The sequence below is a fragment of the Bos indicus x Bos taurus genome, chromosome 9, assembly GCF_003369695.1.
Source record: "Bos indicus x Bos taurus breed Angus x Brahman F1 hybrid chromosome 9, Bos_hybrid_MaternalHap_v2.0, whole genome shotgun sequence".
In the NCBI taxonomy this organism is placed as follows: domain Eukaryota; kingdom Metazoa; phylum Chordata; class Mammalia; order Artiodactyla; family Bovidae; genus Bos; species Bos indicus x Bos taurus.
This window is the reverse complement of record NC_040084.1, coordinates 52,866,615-52,886,148: the sequence shown is the minus strand read 5'-3', so window position 1 is coordinate 52,886,148 and position 19,534 is coordinate 52,866,615. Positions and strand designations below refer to the sequence as shown.

At 40.7% G+C, this 19,534-nt stretch overlaps 1 protein-coding gene across 6 annotated transcripts in view; it reads left to right on the top strand.

The window, feature by feature from the left end:
• KLHL32 (kelch like family member 32) overlaps positions 1-19,534 on the top strand; it is a 218,441-nt gene that overhangs the window by 43,685 nt on the left and 155,222 nt on the right. For 5 of the 6 annotated variants that reach the window (XR_003512614.1, XM_027551368.1, XM_027551366.1 and 2 more), the window contains exon 3: positions 2,617-2,797. Coding sequence is in view for 5 of the 6 variants with exons in the window: in XM_027551368.1 (XP_027407169.1) it covers positions 2,617-2,797 (181 nt within the window). In the remaining variant the exon portion in view is untranslated. Of the gene's footprint in view, positions 1-2,616; positions 2,798-12,293; positions 12,481-19,534 lie in introns of those variants that run through there. The other variant, XM_027551369.1, reaches the window with a different exon arrangement.

The window sequence follows — 19,534 nt, the reverse complement described above, 5'->3', positions numbered from 1 at the left end:
ATTTCAAGCCCAGCTGAATGATCCTGTGAAATTGTGCAGCATCCCAATTGTTTCAGAGCTGAGCCCTTAATTCTTGGCCAAATTTCAGTTTACAGCTACTCTTTCCCTGGCAAGATTTATTCTCTGTCAATGGATATCTGAAATGCAAACACTGATTCAGTCTTAATAATAAGGATGTGAATTGTGGCTCTGTATTTGGAAAAATGAGTAAGGAAACATTATAAGGCAATTATTTTAATATATTCTCCTGTTCCACTACAAATGAAATTTCAAAATACATTTATTTGGCATTTAAGGTATATTAAAAGGGAGAAAAGTTATGAGAGTTTCACATAAATGTTCTAAGATTATCATAATTAAAATCTATTTTCTCTCTCCAAACTTAATCATTGCAAAGATAAATGTTTTTGAAGCATGATTTCAGACATTTCTTATCACTATCTCATGTTATTATGCTAATGTGCATTATTTTTCAAAGATACTTTGATTTTGAGATTATGCACAATCTAAATATATAATTAATGTGGACTTTGTGATTTTTTTCCCCCTCTAGCATAGATTTTTGAGATCTTAGATGATCATTTTTTGCCTTTGTTTCAGGTTTTTTTGTTTGTTTGTTTTATTTTTTAAGCAGGAGGACAAATGGCATTATTATATTCATGGTAATAGATTCTCAAAATACCTGCTCTTGGGCCATCAGGTTTCTTATCTGTGAAAGACATATTATTACCTGCCTCATAGTGTTGTTATGAAGATTAAATGAATTAATAATGTAAATCACTAAGAATAATTCATGGAACATAGTAAGGACTTTGTGCTTGTGAAATGTATAAAAATGTCATCCTTTTAGGAAAGATTTTTCAAAGACTGTCTTAAAGCTTATTTAGCTGATATAATACTTCTATTACTACTCTGCCCCTTCATTTCTTTGAGCCATGCTAATTAACTCCATTCTAGCCTTTGCATAGCAATATGTATAGGAGTTATTTATGCTTCCGAGCATGATTTTCAGTTACTGACTTTAAAAGTCTGCCTATAGCTAGAGATGCTAGATGAATATTTGATGACAGTAACCATTTCAAAACGCACTGCTGTATTTCAGCTGAAAATAATCCTCCCACCTTCCCACGAGAACTTACTATATCATCACCTCCTGTCAAATTTTTTTTCTTTCAGTAGTTCTGACATTTCTGAGGCTCCCCAGTCAAAAATGTCCAATAAAGCTTATTGGCAGCACTCTGGCGTTTTATGGGAAGCATTTGGTTTCCTTTAAGATAGTGATTTATGCTGAACTGTAATTTATCAGCCAGCTGGCACCACAGCCCTGTCAGATAAACCAGCCATGCAGGGTAGACTGGTGGTGACGCCTTGGTTCCCCTGAGCGGCTCTTTCACATTCAGAGGAAGGAACTGGACACAGGAGTTGTCAGATTGGGAGAGACAATCTCACCCATTCCTGTGGCATCTTTACTCGACTTCAAGAAGAGTCCACAGGCCAGAAATAGAGCTTAATAGTTCCTGTTCTCAACTCCTCTTAGTCCAATGCCGATTCTGAGATTCCTAGAGCGCCATGGAAATTTTCATGTATCTAAGCTGGAATTGTTTATAACTATCTACAAATTCAGTTTGCATTTGGTGTTTATTAGCATTACTTCACACTCTTTTAGGAAGATGTGGGGTTTCACCCAGGAGTTTTGAAAGGACATGCAATGAATATTTTAGGTTAGGGTTGGAAGTAAAGAGGAAAGTTTCACAGTGAGTAAGTTGAGCAGTTGCGCAAAATAGAGCAGAAAATAGATGGCATTGTCGTTCGTAAGTCCAGTACAGTGACCACACATAGCTACTGGAGGCTAATAATACAGATGCAGTTCGCTTTCAGCCTTAAAGTTTTTCCTTACAATGGCATTTCTTTTGATGTACTCTTGGTGATGCATAATTTCCCAAGTTTAATAATAAGCTGCTACGGCTTAATTAATGCCCTTTTACATGAAGTGGTCACAGGCAGCCCTTTTTTACCCTACCCAACATTTGCTCGGTTTCATCTTATTTATTAATGGAGTATTGTGTCTTGTGAGGAGACATGGTGACTTCCTGTATCTCTGGTGAGTCATATAGGTCCCGTGGATTTAGTGCTGGCTCAGTGCATGCCAGAGATAAGGTTCTGAGCTTGTGCTAACCTCACACAGGTGTTACAAAGCTAGAAAAGGAACCAGAGACTAGGAAGGGGGTCCCAGAGTGGGAGGAGTCACATGCATATGTACATACACGTCCAGAGATGTGTGCCCAGAGGTACACATGCTGAGGAGACAGAGGTCCAGAAGCAGAGGTTTACAGGCCTGCAGATATGGGCCAATACACAGCCACAGATGGACACACAACAAACACAAATTCTGAAAGAGAGGGATAGTAGGAAAGGAAGAATTGCTGTGGGGGTGAGGAAAAGAGAGAACTAGAGACAAAGAAAGCAAGACGCCGGTGGAGCAAGAGATGGGGGTGCTAGGACGGCCACACTGTCACAGGCACTGGAATCCGCATTCCCTGAGTTGCTACGAGGGAGAGTGTGGGGGTGGCTGGGCTGCTGAGAGGAAGAACATTAACTTGCTCCCCCTCCCTACAGTATTCAAGAAATGTTGACAGGCCAGAGGCTCTGCCACTCGGAATCTCATAACGATAGCGTCCTGGCAGCGCTGAATCAGCAGAGAAGTGACGGCATCCTCTGCGACGTCACCCTGATTGCCGAGGAGCAGAAATTCCATGCTCACAAGGCCGTCCTAGCAGCCTGCAGTGACTACTTCCGGGTAAGTCAAGGAGTTTGTTATTTGTTTCTCTTAGGATATTATGCAAATAAACGGAGGATGACAGTTTTCCTGAACTGTCACATAGTCATCAGCCAATTAGGTAATTAGTCCTCAGAGTTGTGAATGTTGGGGGGCTTTCCTGGTCAGGCTGAGATTGGGATGCTGTTGAGATCCTCCTTGGACTGGACACCTGGATGGCCGTTCAGTGGAGAGCAGACCTCTCCTTTGCATCTTGAGCTGAGGGGTGTTCGACAGTTTACCACCATAAGGAACTGTGGCATTGTAGTGTGCCGTAACAGGAGTGCAGGCCAGCGGCAGGGTATTTCTGCATTGAGGATCAGAAGGACAATCTGTGAAGCAATGTATTTTTTTAAAGTCCCTAAGTATATGTCATGTGTCTGATTTTTTTATTTTCTATGGGTGTTCTTGTTTTAGTGCTTTCTAACTCTGTGCTCCAGGGACAGAGATGCAATCAGCCCCATAAGCGGTACTTATGGTTGACATGTGGGTACCTGCTTCTCTGAGGATATGTTGTCTTGTTTAGAAGAACTTTAGATTTTTGTTTCTAGTGGCTAATGATAAGTGATGATGTGTTTGTTGTTGTTATTTCAGAAGGTGAATGTATGGGATGGTTATAGCTAAATTTAATGTTATTTATTTAGTATTTTTTATGATTCAGGTCATAGACAAAGGACTTTAAATGCATATCTCATTTAATCTTCATAACAATCCATTTTATAAACATATACACATGCTATAAAAATCATTTTACATGTAAGGAAACTGAATCTCAGAGGTTAAGTAATTTGAGGTAACTCAGAGTTTAAGTAATAAGTCACACGGTTCAAAGTGGCAGATCTACAACTGAAATCCATGCCCGAGTCTTAACCAGCACTCTGTACTACCCCTAATGTGGGTAGAAAAAATAAAATCATGACAATTATTAACCAGATTTTTTGAAATATTAAATTATGAATGTACATTATTTAATTGCTATTTAATTTTTTCAATCATTTATCAGTTAACTAGTGAGTAGGTAATATTTTAAAAATATAATAGCATACAATCTTTTCCAACGTCTCAAAATGATAAAGAAACCAACTCCAGCCTGGGCCAATTTGTTGGTTTGATTTGGGATTTTTTTTTTTTTTTTTTTTTTGGCCACGGTGTATGGAATCTTAGTTCCCCAACCAGGAATCAAACCCATGCCCCTTGAAGTGGAAGCATGGAGTCTTAACCACCGGACCACCAGGAAAACCCCTGATTTGGAAATTTTCAGTAGTAATCTTGTTTTTTGATGTTTACGAGACAATATCAACTGTACACAACTGCCGATCAGCATTTAAAGAGAATTTTCAAAGATGCCAAATCATAAAAGAAAGATTTTTCTTAAAGTGTTTTGCTGCTGCTGCTGCTAAGTCGCTTCAGTCGTGTCTGACTCTGTGTGACCCCATAGACGGAAGCCCACGAGGCACCCCTGTCCCTGGGATTCTCCAGGCAAGAACACTGGAGTGGGTTGCCATTTCCTTCTCCAGTGCATGAAAGTGAAAAGTGAAAGTGAAGTCGCTGAGTCTTGTCCGACTCTTAGCGACCCCATGGACTGCGGCCCACCAGGCTCCTCCGTCCATGGGATTTTCCAGGCAAGAGTGCTGGAGTGGGGTGCCATTGCCTTCTCTTAAAAGTGTTTTAAATGTGGTGAAACCTAGTGATGTAGAGGATAAATATCTTAAATTAAACTTAAAATATCTATCTAAAGTTAAAAGTAGGGATTTAATTTCTAAATTGCAGAAATGAAGCAGTGTCTATAAAGTACCCTTCTGGTTTCATAAATATAATTTACATTTTATATACTTACATTATCAGGCAATACTCTTCCAGAAAGCTTATATTACTTGGAGGGCTTCTGAAACAAAATACTTTGGGTTGTTACATATAACTTGTGTACATTATATAATATGAGTTTTGTCATTTTACAGATCATAATATAGCCCTGTTGGTGCTTAGCTTTTTTCCTCCTTGATCTCTGTGGGTTGCGTTTTGAATTTAATTGGGGTTTGATTTTGTGCATGTGTATATATAAGAGAGAGAATGTGCAAGTGAGTGCATACATATGAGCCCCAAAGACCACTTTGCTTATTGTTGTCATTTAACAATGTTTGCTGCTACTCCAAGTTTCTCTCTTTGCCACATTGCCCCTCATACTCTGACAGGTCTTGCACAGAGTGCCTCCTTTAAAATAATGATGTTATAAAGCCTGTGAAGAAAGCTTTTTTATTCCCATCCTGCAGATACAGAACAGAGAAGGCACTGGCGACCCACTCCAGTACTCTTGCCTGGAAAATCCCATGGACAGAGGAGCCTGGTAGGCTGCAGTCCATAGGGTCGCTAAGAGTCAGACACGACTGAGTGACTTCCTTTTCGCTTTTCACTTTCATGCATTGGAGAAGGAAATGGCAACCCACTCCACTGTTCTTGCCTGGAGAATCCCAGGGACGGGGGAGCCTGGTGGGCTTCCGTCTGTGGGGTCGCACAGAGTTGGACACGACTGACTCGACTTAGCAGTAGCAGCAGCAGCAGATACAGAAATTAAAGTGCAATATGTTTAAATAACTTGCCCAAGGACTGCCAGATACTAAGTAGGAGAGCTTATTTTCATCCATTGGAGCATTTGTCTCTTTAAGTACCAAGTTGTACTTTTTCTACATAATCCTGTGCCCTGCAGGATTCATACACAGTTCCTTCAATCTCAAGACCTGCTTGTGAGGTGAAATTTCAGTGCCTGTGTGTTGATTATTTAGATGTAAAAACTAAGACAAACTTGGACCTACTGGTATTTAACTCTTTCCTAGGCACTGTGCTAAGTGCTATAGTTATACAGTATTTAACTAGACATAGACTGAACCCTATAGAACTTGTAATATAGTTATTACACTGGAAGTCATTTTTCCCTTGTACCCTGTATCTTTATTAACCTGTGTTGCATAACAAAAGAGCCCAAAACTTAGAAACTGGATCCTTCCTCTGGTCTAGCAGCTTCCCAGATCTCTGCTGGATTCATTCTCACCTCAGCAGTCAACTGAAGAGTTGGCTGGAGGTTGGGTGATCTCAGTTGGCTTTGTTTACATGTCTGGTGATTGGTAGGGCCACAGCTGGGGTTCAGGGGGACACTTGACATGTATTTCTCATGAACAAACTAGCCTGGGATTTTTCACATGACAACTAAATTCTAAAACCAGCAAGTAGGCTAGCTTCAATGCACAGATGCTTTTCAAGCTCCTGTTTGTGTCCTGCTTACTAATGTCTCATCAATCAAGCAAGTCACATGGCCAAGCTGAATCAGTGGGTATACTAAAGGATATGGATGCAGGCAGAAGAAGAATTTGTTACCATTTTTGCAACCTACCACTTTCAAGAACTATCAAGGATTTGTGGTTTACCCAAGTTGGAAGCCTGCAAGTTAGTCTATCACAGGTTCAGGGATGCTGCTAGAAGAATGAAACTCTTTTTTTTTTTTTATGTTTTTTTTATTGTGGTAAAAGTCACATAACATAAAACATACCATTTTAACCATATTCAGCTGTATGGCTCAGTGGCACCCAGCACACCCACATTGCCATGCGACTCTCACCATTATACATCTCCCCAACCTGTCACCCTCACCAACTGAAACTCCATCCCCACCAAACACCAGCTCCCCATTCCCCTTCCCCCACCTCCACCCGTGGCATCTACCAGTACACCCCTTAAATCTATGAATTTGACTGCTGTAGGCACCTCATACTGGTGGAATCAAACAGTATTTGTTTGGACCTAATGTATATTATAATGCTTTTTTAAGGTTATTATTATTTTTTTTAATTTATTTTATTTGGCCGTGCTGGGTCCTTGTGCTGCTCACACTTTCCTCTAGTTGTGGCAGGCGGGGTCTACTCTCAGTTGTGTAAGGACACCTTTCCACGGTGGCTTCTTTTGTTGCAGAGCTCGAGCTCTAAGGCACATGGGCTCAGTGGTTGTGGCCTCCAGGCTGTAGAGCACAGGCTCCGTCATTGTGGCACACAGACTTGGTTGCTCTGCAGCACGTGGGATCTTCCTGGATCAGGGATCCAACCCATGTGTCCTGCATGGGCAGACAGATTCTTTACCACTGAGCCACCTGGGAAGCCCTAAGGTTATCGTAATATAAGGACATGAAACTCATAGTGGATTGCATTATAGGAGAGGATCATTGAACGTGGGGAACCTGAATCTTTTGTAAATGGGTAGGAAACATGACTGTCCTTTGCTCTGGAGGAAAACATTACTATACTGGGCAGTAAGCGTGCCTTTATTTTCTTGGGCTTCAAAATTACTGCGGCTGGTGACTACAGCCATGAAATTAAAAGATGCTCCTTGGAAGGAAAGTTATGACAAACCTAGATAAACCTAGTGTATTAAAAAGTAAAGACATTGCTTTGCTGACAAAGGTCTGTATAGTCAAAGCTAAGGTTTTCCATTAGTTGTGTGCAGATGTGAGAGTCGGACCATAAAGACAAGCTGAGTGACAAAGAATTGATACTTTCGAATTGTGGTGCTGGAGAAGACTCTTGAGAGTCCCTTGGACTGCAAGGAGAGCAAACCAGTCAATCCTAAAGGAAATCAATCCTGACTGTTCATCGGAAGGACTGATGTTGAAACTCCAGTACCTTGGCCGCCTGATGGGAAGAGCTGACTCACTGGAAAAGACCCTGATGCTGGGAAAGATTGAGGGCAAAAGGAGAAGGGGGTGGCAGAGGATTAGATGGTTAGATAGCATCACTGACTCAGTGGACATGAATTTGAGCAAACTCTGGGAGATAGTGGAGGACAGAGGAGCCTGGTATGCTGCAGTCCACAGGGTTGCAAAGAATCAGACACAATTTAGCGACTAAACGATGACAATGTTCTGACATCTGGTGGATTATTTTGAAGCTAAATTTTTCTGATTCAGGAAATATGGGACAGCACGAGTGAGAAGACCCAACTTTTGATGTAAACTGTTTCTTTATATTGATCCGAGAGATGGTATCAGCTTTTCTGGCTTAAAATACAAATAATGAGTAGTTGAGCACAAACTACTGTGGTTTTCTGTAATCATCAACATTTTATTTATTTATTTTTTTTTTCCCAACTACAATTTTATTTTATTTTTAAACTTTACAAAATTGTATTAGTTTTGCCAAATATCAAAATGAATCCGCCACAGGTATACATGTGTTCCCCATCCTGAACCCTCCTCCCTCCTCCCTCCCCATACCATCCCTCTGGGTCGTCCCAGTGCACTAGCCCCAAGCATCCAGTATCGTGCATTGAACCTGGACTGGCAACTCGTTTCATACATGATATTTTACATGTTTCAATGCCATTCTCCCAAATCTTCCCACCCTCTCCCTCTCCCACAGAGTCCATAAGACTGTTCTATACATCAGTGTCTCTTTTGCTGTCTCGTACACAGGGTTATTGTTACCATCTTTCTAAATTCCATATATATGTGTTAGTATACTGTATTGGTGTTTTTCTTTCTGGCTTACTTCACTCTGTATAATAGGCTCCAGTTTCATCCACCTCATTAGAACTGATTCAAGAGATACGTGTACCCCAATGTTCATCGCAGCACTGTTTATAATAGCTAGGACATGGAAGCAACCTAGATATCCATCAGCAGATGAATGGATAAGAAAGCTGTGGTACATATACACAATGGAGTATTAATCATCAACATTTTAAATGAAAGAGTTGAAGCACATTCTTCAGCCAAGTAATAAAGTCTTCTTTTTTTAAAAAAATGTTTAGGCTTAATAGCAGCATAACATGGCATTAATCAAAAGCTATAACTGTGTCAGACCAAGGGCACCTTTTATATAAGAGTAAAGCAACAGTGGAAGGAAGAAAAGGAAGAATGCAAAAGTCAGATCTGAGTTTGAAGATAGCGGGAGGGAGTGTATCTCCCTGTTGACCATTGTTTCCCACAATCCCTGACAAATAGCCGATGCTATTCTAATTATTATTGTTGTTATTATTGTTGTTATTCACCTTCTTTCACTTTTATTCTTTGATATAGGCCAAGTCCTCTGACTTCTGTGAACCTAAGGTTTTTTAATCTGTCAATTGGTGGTCATAAAGCATAACTCTCAGAATAGATTGATATAGAGATCCAAAAGTGATAAGGTCTGTAATACACTCAGTGATGTATCTGATGCACAGCAGACCTTCAACAAACATTCTCTGTTTAATTTGGAATTCCTGGTCGGTCTGCCTGGCCACTTGTGGGAAGAGAAGACTGCTCACCATTAGTCTTACCTGGCTTCAGACTCCCTCACATTTTGATGGGTCAGAATAGCCTTTTGGATTCATCCTTTCCTGTCTTAGGGCTCCCCTGGTGGCTCAGTTGGTAAAGAGTCTGCCTGCAATGCAGGAGACTTGGGTTCAATCCTTGGATTGGGAAGATCCCCTGGAGAAGGAAAAGGCAACCCACTCCAGTTTTCTTGCCTGGAGAATTCCATGGACAGAGGAGCCTCCAGGCTACCGTCCATGGGGTCACAAAGAGTCAGACACAACTGAGTGATGCATCTGGGCCATAGTGTTTCCCATCTTGTCATTTTCTGAATCTGAGACCTGCCTTCTTACTTAGAACATTCTACTAGCCATTTAACTTTTTCCTCCTCCGGTTGTCCCTTGGCAAACCGTTGTGCGGATGACTGTGTGATGAACTTCCACTGCCCTGCTCAGGTCCTCTGGAGATCCTCACGGCGTGTCTGCCAGGCCCCAGGAGTGGCCTCTGTGCTGTGTTATTATCATTCATCCTCATCTGTTCATTTGATCTTGAGGCCGTAACTGTTCTCCAAACACTCTATTCCTCCTAAGGGCTTTTCCACCTCTCAGCCTTGCTGATTACCATTCCCTCTGCCTTAATTTCCTACTCACCTCTAGTCTACCTTCTGTCTTCAAAGATTTATCACAATCAACAAGTGTGATGTCCTCCACAGAGCCTTATCCTGTGCACTCTCTGCCACTTCACTTAATTCATACAGAATGTCCTCTTTTCTGAAGGCTTAAAACTATAGCTTGTCTTCCTCAAGGAATAAAAGGTCAACAAGAACAAAAGGGCAACCTAATGAGTTAATACCCAAAATATATAAGGAGCTCATACAACTTAATACCAAAAAGCCAAATACTATGATTAAAAAATAGGCAAGAGATATTAATAGACATTTCCCAAAGAAGATACACAACTGGCCAACAGGCATATGAGCCTGAACAGGTACATGCTTCACATCACTAATCAGGGAAAACCACAGTGAGAAATTGCCTCACAGCTGCTAGGATGGCTATTACTGAAACAAGAGATAAAAAATGTTGGTGAAAATGCAGAGAAAAGGAAGCCCAATACACTGTCGGTGAGAATGTGAATTGGTACAGCCACTATAGAAACCATCAGATCAGATCAGATCAGTCGCTCAGTCGTGTTCAACTCTTTGCGACCCCATAAATCGCAGCACGCCAGGCCTCCCTGTCCATCACCAACTCCCGCAGTTCACTCAGACTCACGTCCATTGAGTCAGCAATGCCATCCAGCCATCTCATCCTCTGTCATCCCCTTCTCCTCCTGCCCCCAATCCCTCCCAGCATCAGAGTCTTCTCCAATGAGTCAACTCTTCGCATGAGGTGGCCAAAGTACTGGAGTTTCAGTTTTAGCATCATTCCCTCCAAAGAAATCCCAGGGCTGATCTCCTTCAGAATGGACTGGTTGGATCTCCTTGCAGTCCAAGGGACTCTCAAAGGTCTTCTCCAACACCACAGTTCAAAAGCATCAATTCTTCGGTGCTCAGCCTTCTTCACAGTCCAACTCTCACATCCATACATGACCACAGGAAAAACCATAGCCTTGATAAGTTGGACCTTTGTTGGCAAAGTAATGTCTCTGCTTTTGAATATGCTATCTAGGTTGGTCATAACTTTCCTTCCAAGGAGTAAGCGTCTTTTAATTTCATGGCTGCAGTCACCATCTGTAGTGATTTTGGAGCCCAGAAAAATAAAGTCTGACACTGTTTCCACTGTTTCCCCACCTATTTCCCATGAAGTGGTGGGACCAGATGCCATGATCTTCGTTTTCTGAATGTTGAGCTTTAAGCCAACTTTTTCACTCTCCACTTTCACTTTCATCAAGAGGCTTTTTAGTTCCTCTTCACTTTCTGCCATAAGGGTGGTGTCATCTGCATATCTGAGGTTATTGATATTTCTCCCGGCAATCTTGATTCCAGCTTGTGCTTCTTCCAGTCCAGCGTTTCTCATGATGTACTCTGCATATAAGTTAAATAAACAGGGTGACAATATACAGCCTTGACAAACTCCTTTTCTTATTTGGAACCAGTCTGTTGCTCATTTCCAGTTCTAACTGTTGCTTCCTGACCTGCATAACAAATTTCTCAAGAGGCAGGTCAGGTGGTCTGGTATTCCCATCTCTTGAAGAATTTTCCACAGTTTATTGTGATCCACACAGTCAAAGGCTTTGGCATAGTCAATAAAGCAGAAATCGATGTTTTTCTGGAACTCTCTTGCTTTTTCTATGATCCAGCAGATGTTGGCAATTTGATCTCTGGTTCCTCTGCCTTTTCTAAAACCAGCTTGAACATCAGGAAGTTCACAGTTCACATATTGCTGAAGCCTGGCTTGGAGAATTTTGAGCATTACTTTACTAGCGTGTAGTTTCTCACAAAAATTAAAAATAGAAGGCTAACATGTGATCCAGCAATCCCGCGTCTGGGTATATTTCAAAAGGAGATGAAATGAGAATCTCAAAGAGATATCTGCACTCCCAAGTTCACTGCAGCCTTATTCATAATAGCTGAGCTGTGGGAACAACCCAAGTGTTTGTCCATGGATGAATGGATAGAGAATATGTGGCGTATGTGTGTGTCTCTGTGTGTGATGGGACATTATTTACTCATGAGAAATAAGGAAATCCTGCCATTTGCAACAACATGGATGATTCATGAGAACATTAAGTGAAATAAGTCAGAGAAACACAAATATGGTATGATCTTACTTGTAGAAACAGAATAGAATGGTGGTTTTCAGGGGCTGTGGAGTAGGTAAAATGGGGAGATGTTGGCAAAGGGCACAGACTTCCAGTTGTATGATGAGTAACTTCTGGGGATTCTGCTATGCAGCAGGGTGACTATAGTTAATAATACTATATTGTAGACTTGAAAGTTGCTGGAAGAGTAGCTCTTAGAAGTGCTTAGTACACACACAAGTTAACTATATAAAGTGATGGATGTGTTAACTAACCTTATTGTGGCAATCATTTCAGAGTATAAAAGTGTATCAAATCATGGACATTGTATACCTTAACCTTACACAATGTGATATGTCTGAGTATATACTGAGTATACACCGAGTTATATCTCAGTAAAGCTGAGTTATATACTGAGTATACACTGAGTTATATCTCAGTAAAGCTGGAAATTTGTTTTTAAAGGAATTGAAGCTGATGTGTCATGTGCTCCAGTGCCTTTCACCAGTGATATCTCTGAGAGTGACTGACTAGCTGAAGACTAGTGAGGTCATCAAAGCACTGTTGAACAGAATTAAATGAGGAAGTACTGAACCAGAGGTAGCGAGAGGAATTGGAGCCTTGTGATCTGGAGTGTGTGTGAAAAATGGAGGTGAGTCAGCCTCTCCCCCTCTACCCTGTGGCAGTCCTGGGCTATGGGCCACTCTGCAGCTTCTGGAGGCTGTTGTTTAACATTTGCTGTCTCCAGCTTCAGTCTCCATGAATGCCTACACTTTCTGGCCAAGGAAACATATGTCTTGACTGTCTAACATAGCTTTGCATATGTGATGGCAAAGTGATTCAAATATGACATTTTGGAGAGTTAAATATTTGAGCATCATTTTTCACTAGACCCTCAGCGTGCTCTGCCTATATAATTTTTAGTTTTGAGAGATGAGGAAAAGCCCTTGATAATGAAAAAAAAAATCTGTCTTCCCTATATTTTTATAATCATACTCTCCAGTCGCTATTTGATTACAATGGCACTAAAGACTATTAAATAAGTATATGATATATAATTACAATTTTTTTTTAAATTCAGTGAGCTTTTCTTACATACCTACTCTTTTCTAGATGCAGAATGAATTAATAGTCTGGTAAGAGATACAGACAGGTGACCAAATAACACAGTGTAATTAATTATATCAATGATTTGCATGGTGTTGGAGGGCTTGAACCTTGTTTTAAATCCATCTGCCTCACACCCATTATATGTACTATCTGTTTAACACATTAGCTCATGTTATTTCTTAAGCTGGTTTCCTATAAAGATTTTAGGCTAATAGCACTGCTGACATTAAAACATATAAATGAGGGAATTCCCTCGTGGTCCAGTGCTTAGTTCCATGCCTCCACTACATGGGTTTGATCCCTGGTCCAGGAATGAAGATTCTGGAAAGCCTTGAAGCAGGATAAAACAAAACCAAATTGTTGGGCTCATGTTGTCTCTTATTTGGTTGTTTTAGAGACTCTTCATGAACAGTTCTGATTTTCAGAAATCCTGTATGAGACATACTGTGTTTATCACATTGAGGATAAACAGCATCATTCTGTTGACACTTACGTTGCTTCTGGCTGCCAAGCCTGCAGCCTCGTGCCTTTATTCCTTGCCCATTCGTGAGCTTTCCTCACTGACTCTGTGAGCTCTCAGTGTTTCCAGTAAACTGTCTTTTTGTTTAAACAAATAAAATTAAGAATAAAATTGAATGTACCTGGAATACTGTCAATGCTACCTGTATAAATACTTAAGGACTTTGCATAGTCCGTTTTTGTCTTTTGTTCAGTCACCCCTGCCGCAGCGGGTTGTCTTCTGGGAACCTTCTGAGCAGTCTCTGGGCTCCATGCTGTAATGAGGATTCACTCTTTTGAGCCACAGGACTGTTGTCACAATCTGATTAGTACAGTCCTTAAAAATTAATTGTTAGCTAGGAGTAATTTAAAACTAACCTCCTTTTCAGAAAAAAAATGAATAAAAATAATAGTAAAATAACCCTCAAATCCTTGAGTACATATAGTAATTATTTTTAGTGTATCTTTTTGATGGTTACTGTAAACATGTAAATATCTACTACTGTCCTAAAGAGCAAAGCATTATTGTACAGTTTTTTAACTGGGTGCTTGAATATCTCTAAAATTAAATCCCATGATGTTCAGTATTTTCCATAGTCAGGTTACACTGGCCTGGCCTGTGATTAATTACCTTGCTTTAGGCCAAATGAGCACTGTGGAGTTCTGTGGTTATTGGGTGTTGATGCTGAAACAGCAGCCTTGCTAATTCTTGCATATTTGCACACTGCTGTGTTCTTTCCTTGATATCTGCATTTTGTGTATCAATCACAGATGCACCAGAATATCATTTTCATAGTACATTTGACTTATGCATTGTATGGTAAAATCATTATTGTTTTTCATCAAATGAATACTGTTTTAACAAGGGAATATTATTTGCCCATGGGAAAGAAGGAAGTCCTGCAATTTGTGACATGGATAAACCTTGATGGTATTATGCAAAGTGAATGTACATCACAGTGCCTACAGTTAACAAGACTGTATTGGAGACTTAAAAGTTGCTAAGAGAGTAGATCTTAATAGTTACCACCCACACACAGAAAGGTGTGTGGTGATGTGAGATGATAAATGTGTTCTGTTCAGTTTAGTCGCTCAGGCGTGTCTAACTCTTTGTGACCCCATGAACCGCAGCATGCCAGGCCTCCCAGTCCATCACCAACTCCTGAAGTCTACTCAAACCCAATAAATGTGTTAACTAACCTTATCGTGGGAACCGTTTCACAAGATACACGTTATCACCAAGATTGACATCCAGGAATTTACCACGTATGTTTTCTTCTAGGTTATTGACAGTTTTGCCATGAAAGGATGTTGAATTTTGTCAGATGCTTTTTCTGCATCCACTGAGATGATTATATGGTTTTTATCTTTAGTTTTGTTAATGTGGTGTGTCACATTTAATCTACATATGACAAACTATCCTTGTATCTCAGGAATAAACCCCACTTGATCATGGTGTGTGATCATTTTAATATGCACTTGAATTTGATTTGCTGATATTTTCTTGAGAATTTTTGCATCTATATTGATTAAGGTTGTTGGCCTGTATTTTTCATTCCTTGTAGTGTCCTTATTTGGATATCAGGATAAGAATTGCCTTATAAAATAAGTTGGGGATTTTTGTCGCCTCTTCAGTGTTTTGTAAGAGTTTGAAAAGAATTGGCATTCATTCTTCCTTACATGTTTGGTAGAATTCACTGTGGAAACCATCTGGTCCTGGACTTTTCTTTGTTGACATTTTTTTGATTACTGATTCAATCTCTTTGTTTGTAATTGGTCAATTCAGACTCTATTTCTTCATAACTCAGTCTTGGTAAATTGTATTTCTAGAAATTTGTCCATTTATTCTAGCTTATCCAATTTGTTGGTACTATTAAACTACTATAGTTATTTATAGTAGTCTCTTATGGTCCTTTGTATTTCATGGTACAGCTATAATGTCTCCTCTTTCATTCCTAATTATATAAAGTATGGTCCCACCATACAATGAAATATTATTCAGTGACAAAAAAAAATGAGCTATCAAGCCATGAAAATACAGGAATGAACCTCAGATGCGTATGACTAAGTAAAAGAAGCCAATCCGAAAGGTGCATAGCTATTTGACTCCAACTGTGTGGCATTTTGGAAAAGGAAGAACTATGGAAACAGTGAAAAGATGAGTTGTGCCAGGGCCTGGAGGGGGGGATGTATGGATGAAGCATAGGTGATTTTGGAGGCAGTGAAATTTATCAGTATGGTATGATAATGGTAGATGTAGGTCATTAATACATTTTTCAGATTCACAGAATGTACAGCACTAACAATGACCCTTAATGTAAATTGTGGGCTTTGGTTGATAATGACGTGTCAGTGTCACTTCATCAGTTTTGCCGCACTGGCATGGTAATATTGGTGGGAACGGGTTATGTGGAATTCTCTGTACTCTCTGCTCAGTTTAACTGTAAAGCTAAAACTGGTCTAAAAATAGTTCTATTAATTAATTTTTAGTTATTAACTTTTAATGAAAGAAAATATATTACAGATATGTCACTGCTTTCTGATAATTGTTCTGTTGTTTTCAGGGAAGACGACCTCCCAATTCTATTTTTTTGGCATTGAGTGAACAATTAGGCTGTGAAAATGAAACGTACCCCTTTCAAGAATAGGCAGCTTTCGTCCAATAAGTCATGATTCTAAGGTTAGCAGGATTGGGTTTAAGATGGTGAGCTGCCCTCTGGAGGTGATCTGACTTGTTCTTTGGTTAAAGGGTGTCACCATCCTCTGCACAGTGTGCTGAGCAGCTTTAGGCACAGGATGTTGTACTGACCGCCTCAAGAGGATTGTGCAAGTTCCAGCCTGAGTTCACGCTAGAAGGCAGAAGACTGAAGCCCCAGCTCAAAGACATACAGCAAGAATTCTTTCTAATGCAGACCTTTTTATTCCATGCAGACTTTCAAGTGATTAGATGAGGCCCACTCTCGTTGGGGAGGGCCATTTGCTTTACTCAGTCTACCAGTTCAAACATTAATCTCTCCTGAAACAGCTTCACTGCCTACCCATACATAATGCTTTACTTGGGAATCCTGTGACCCAGTCAGGTTAACACTGTGACCACCTTGTAGGCTCTTGTTAGGGTTTGGTTTTTACTTCAGTGAGGTGGGAAGTGCTTGGACAGTTTTGACAGAGATGTAACATGACTTGACCTCTGTTTTGCAAAGGTGATTCTCCAGTTTCTGTCAGGAGATGAGAGTGGATGTAAGGTGGTGGCTTATCCTGCGATAGTGGGGCTGGAGGTGGTGAGGACTATTGGAGGCATTTTGAAGGAAGTTCAGTTCAGTTGCTCAGTCGTGTCCGACTCTTTGTGACCCCATGAAATGTAGCATGTCAGGCCTCCCTGTCCATCACCAGCTCCCAGAGTCCACCCAAACCCATGTCCACTGAGTCGGTGAAGAGCCCGGGGAATTTGATGAGGAACTGGTCTTAGAGTGTGAGAGAAAGAGAAGTGCTGAGGCTGATTCCAAGGCATTTGTGTAAGGCATTGGAGGGCTGAAATAGTCTTTACTGTGATTAGGAAGATTGTGAAAAGACTAGTTTTGCAGCCATTTGGTGATGGTGACGACAAAGTGCAGGCTTTACCACATGTTATCTGGTAGTTGTGCACATACGGTCTCGCCCACCAGGTGGAGGCTTTTGTGAAGGGAAAGGTTTTGGTCCTCGTCATAGGATCTTGTTAACTTCAGGGCAGTTTCTCACACATGGCTTGTGCTCACTGAGCACTTGAAAATGAATATATGAACTTTGCTACAGGTGGGTTGCAATGTAAGTGCCTTCTGGAGTCAGGCAGAGTAGCTATAGAGTTGTCTTTCTATAGTGGTGGTGGGTTTTGTACAGATTAGAAGTAGGATATTATCTTGGTAATGAAATCATGCAAAGGTCTCGAGTCTCTATGGAACCCGAACATCGAGCAGATGGTATTTTTATGTATACGACATTGTGCCTGGCCAAGAGCTGGGCCACAGGTGCTCACTGGAAGCCTCCTCGTCTGATGGGGGCCAAGCATGCACACTTCAACAAGAAAAGGAGTGCACCAAACCAGTACAGTGCTGCCAGGACTCAGAGTAATAGTGATAATGCTTACCAAATCTCGTTTGGTAATCTCATTTGATTCTTGAAACAGCCATTTAGGTAGATGTTCTTATTCGTGGTTAAAACACCAGGCTCACTCCAGTAATGACTGCATAGCTTCATCTCTTTGAGTGTCCACTACCTGGGGGAAAAACTGAATTTTTTTCAGTCTCCTGTATTACCTAGCAAAGTATCTTGAGCATAGCAACACAGTGAATGTTTTTGCAGAATAAATGGGTGAAGAAATGAATTATTTTGAAGGATGGAGAAACGTTGGTATGTAGTTAGCTGGGAGACTTCTTGGAACAGGAGGCTCTTACGTATACAGTAAGGACTTCCCTGGTGGCTCAGATGGTAAAGCATCTGTGCCTATGATGTGGCAGACCCAGGTTCTATCTCTGGGTCGGGAAGATCCTCTGGAGAAGGCAATGGCAACCCACTCCAGTACTCTTGCCTGGAACATCCCTTGGACAGAGGTGCGTGGTCCATGGGGTCACAAAGAGTAGGACACGACTGAGTGACTTCACTTTTCTTTTTCACCCATACAGTGAGGTCCCAGGAGTGCTTTCCAGCCTTGGGTAGCACTAAGGTGATTGTGGAGGTGAGGGCAAACAGAAGAAATCATGGTAGTGCTTCTTGTTTTGTGGCGACTGTTGCACCAGTGAGTTACTCATTCAGTCTTGTTTGATTGTGACATCATCCAGGTGTGACAGCTATTCCCACCTACCCGAAAGAAAGTTAAGACTGAAAACGCTGGGGAAGTGTCCTGAAGTCCTGTGGTTATTGAGTTGTGGAGCAGCAGTGCAGAGCCAAGACTGGCGTTTGTTTTATCACGTTGTTTACACCACGTGGCAAATGGTGCCCCGTCCCCTTCCCTCCACCGGCAGATGAGAGGAGAGGCCTGCCACGAGCTGTGTTCCTTCGGTTCCCTGGAAGTCACACCAGGGAACTAGTCACACTTGTCCAGGGAGCTGCCTGAACTTCTTGAGGCCGCTGTGCTCGCAGGTCCTTGACATGACTCAGATGTTCCTGGTTGCCTCTAATGATTTCACTTTTTAAGGTTTCACATCAAAACTTTATTTAAAAAAAAAAATGTCGTACAGCTTAACAGCAAAAGAGAATGTATTTTTGTATTCCAGTAAGGAACTCACATTTTTATAAGAATTATAGAGTCAATACAGTTTTAGACAAAACCAATCTGATTTATAACTGCTTTCTTCAAATATTTTCTGACTGTATATGTCCTTGTGCAAACAACTTTATCTCTAAGTCTCATTTTTTCTCCTCCAGTTGTGAAAGTATGAATTTTCACTGACTTCATGGGTCTGATGTGGAAATTAAATGAGATCATAAATCTCATGTGCAGACCAGGGGTCTGAAACATCCTGGGTGCTAAATTGATGGTTTACTGGTATTAATGTTAGTTTTTATTTTCCAAGCAGAGGAGAGCACTTTTTGTTTTTAAACTGAAAATTCTGTTAAAAAGAAGGCTTATATTAAGACTATGCAGCAAAGATAATTTTTGCCAGTATTGTCTGTTTCTTAGATTTTAATGTTTCTTTTATATAGAATTTATTTTTCCCAAGGCAATACTCTTGAGTTCTAACTCTTCAGTCTTTTGAAATGCTCCAAGGCACCCCAGATTTTCTTCACAGTTAATTTTCTTAGGATTTGCCAGGCATGGGTTGCTTTTGCTCTAATTTACAATCCAGGATACTTGTAAACATAATTTTGAATGTTTGCAAAGTTTTTTTTATGGGATTAAAAGGAATGCAAGTGAAATGTTCCTTTGCTTCATGTTTTATGAAAGTGGAATTTGTGTGTATGTTTTGTTGTTGGAGTGTGTTTACTGTTTTGAACAGACTTTGTTTTCCACTTTGAATTCCTTGTTTGATAGAAGTGGGATGAGCTGCTGGATGGTAGAAAAGAAGGCTGCATATATTTCATGGTCACACCTCCCCAGTATCGTATGATTTCACATACTAAAAGTA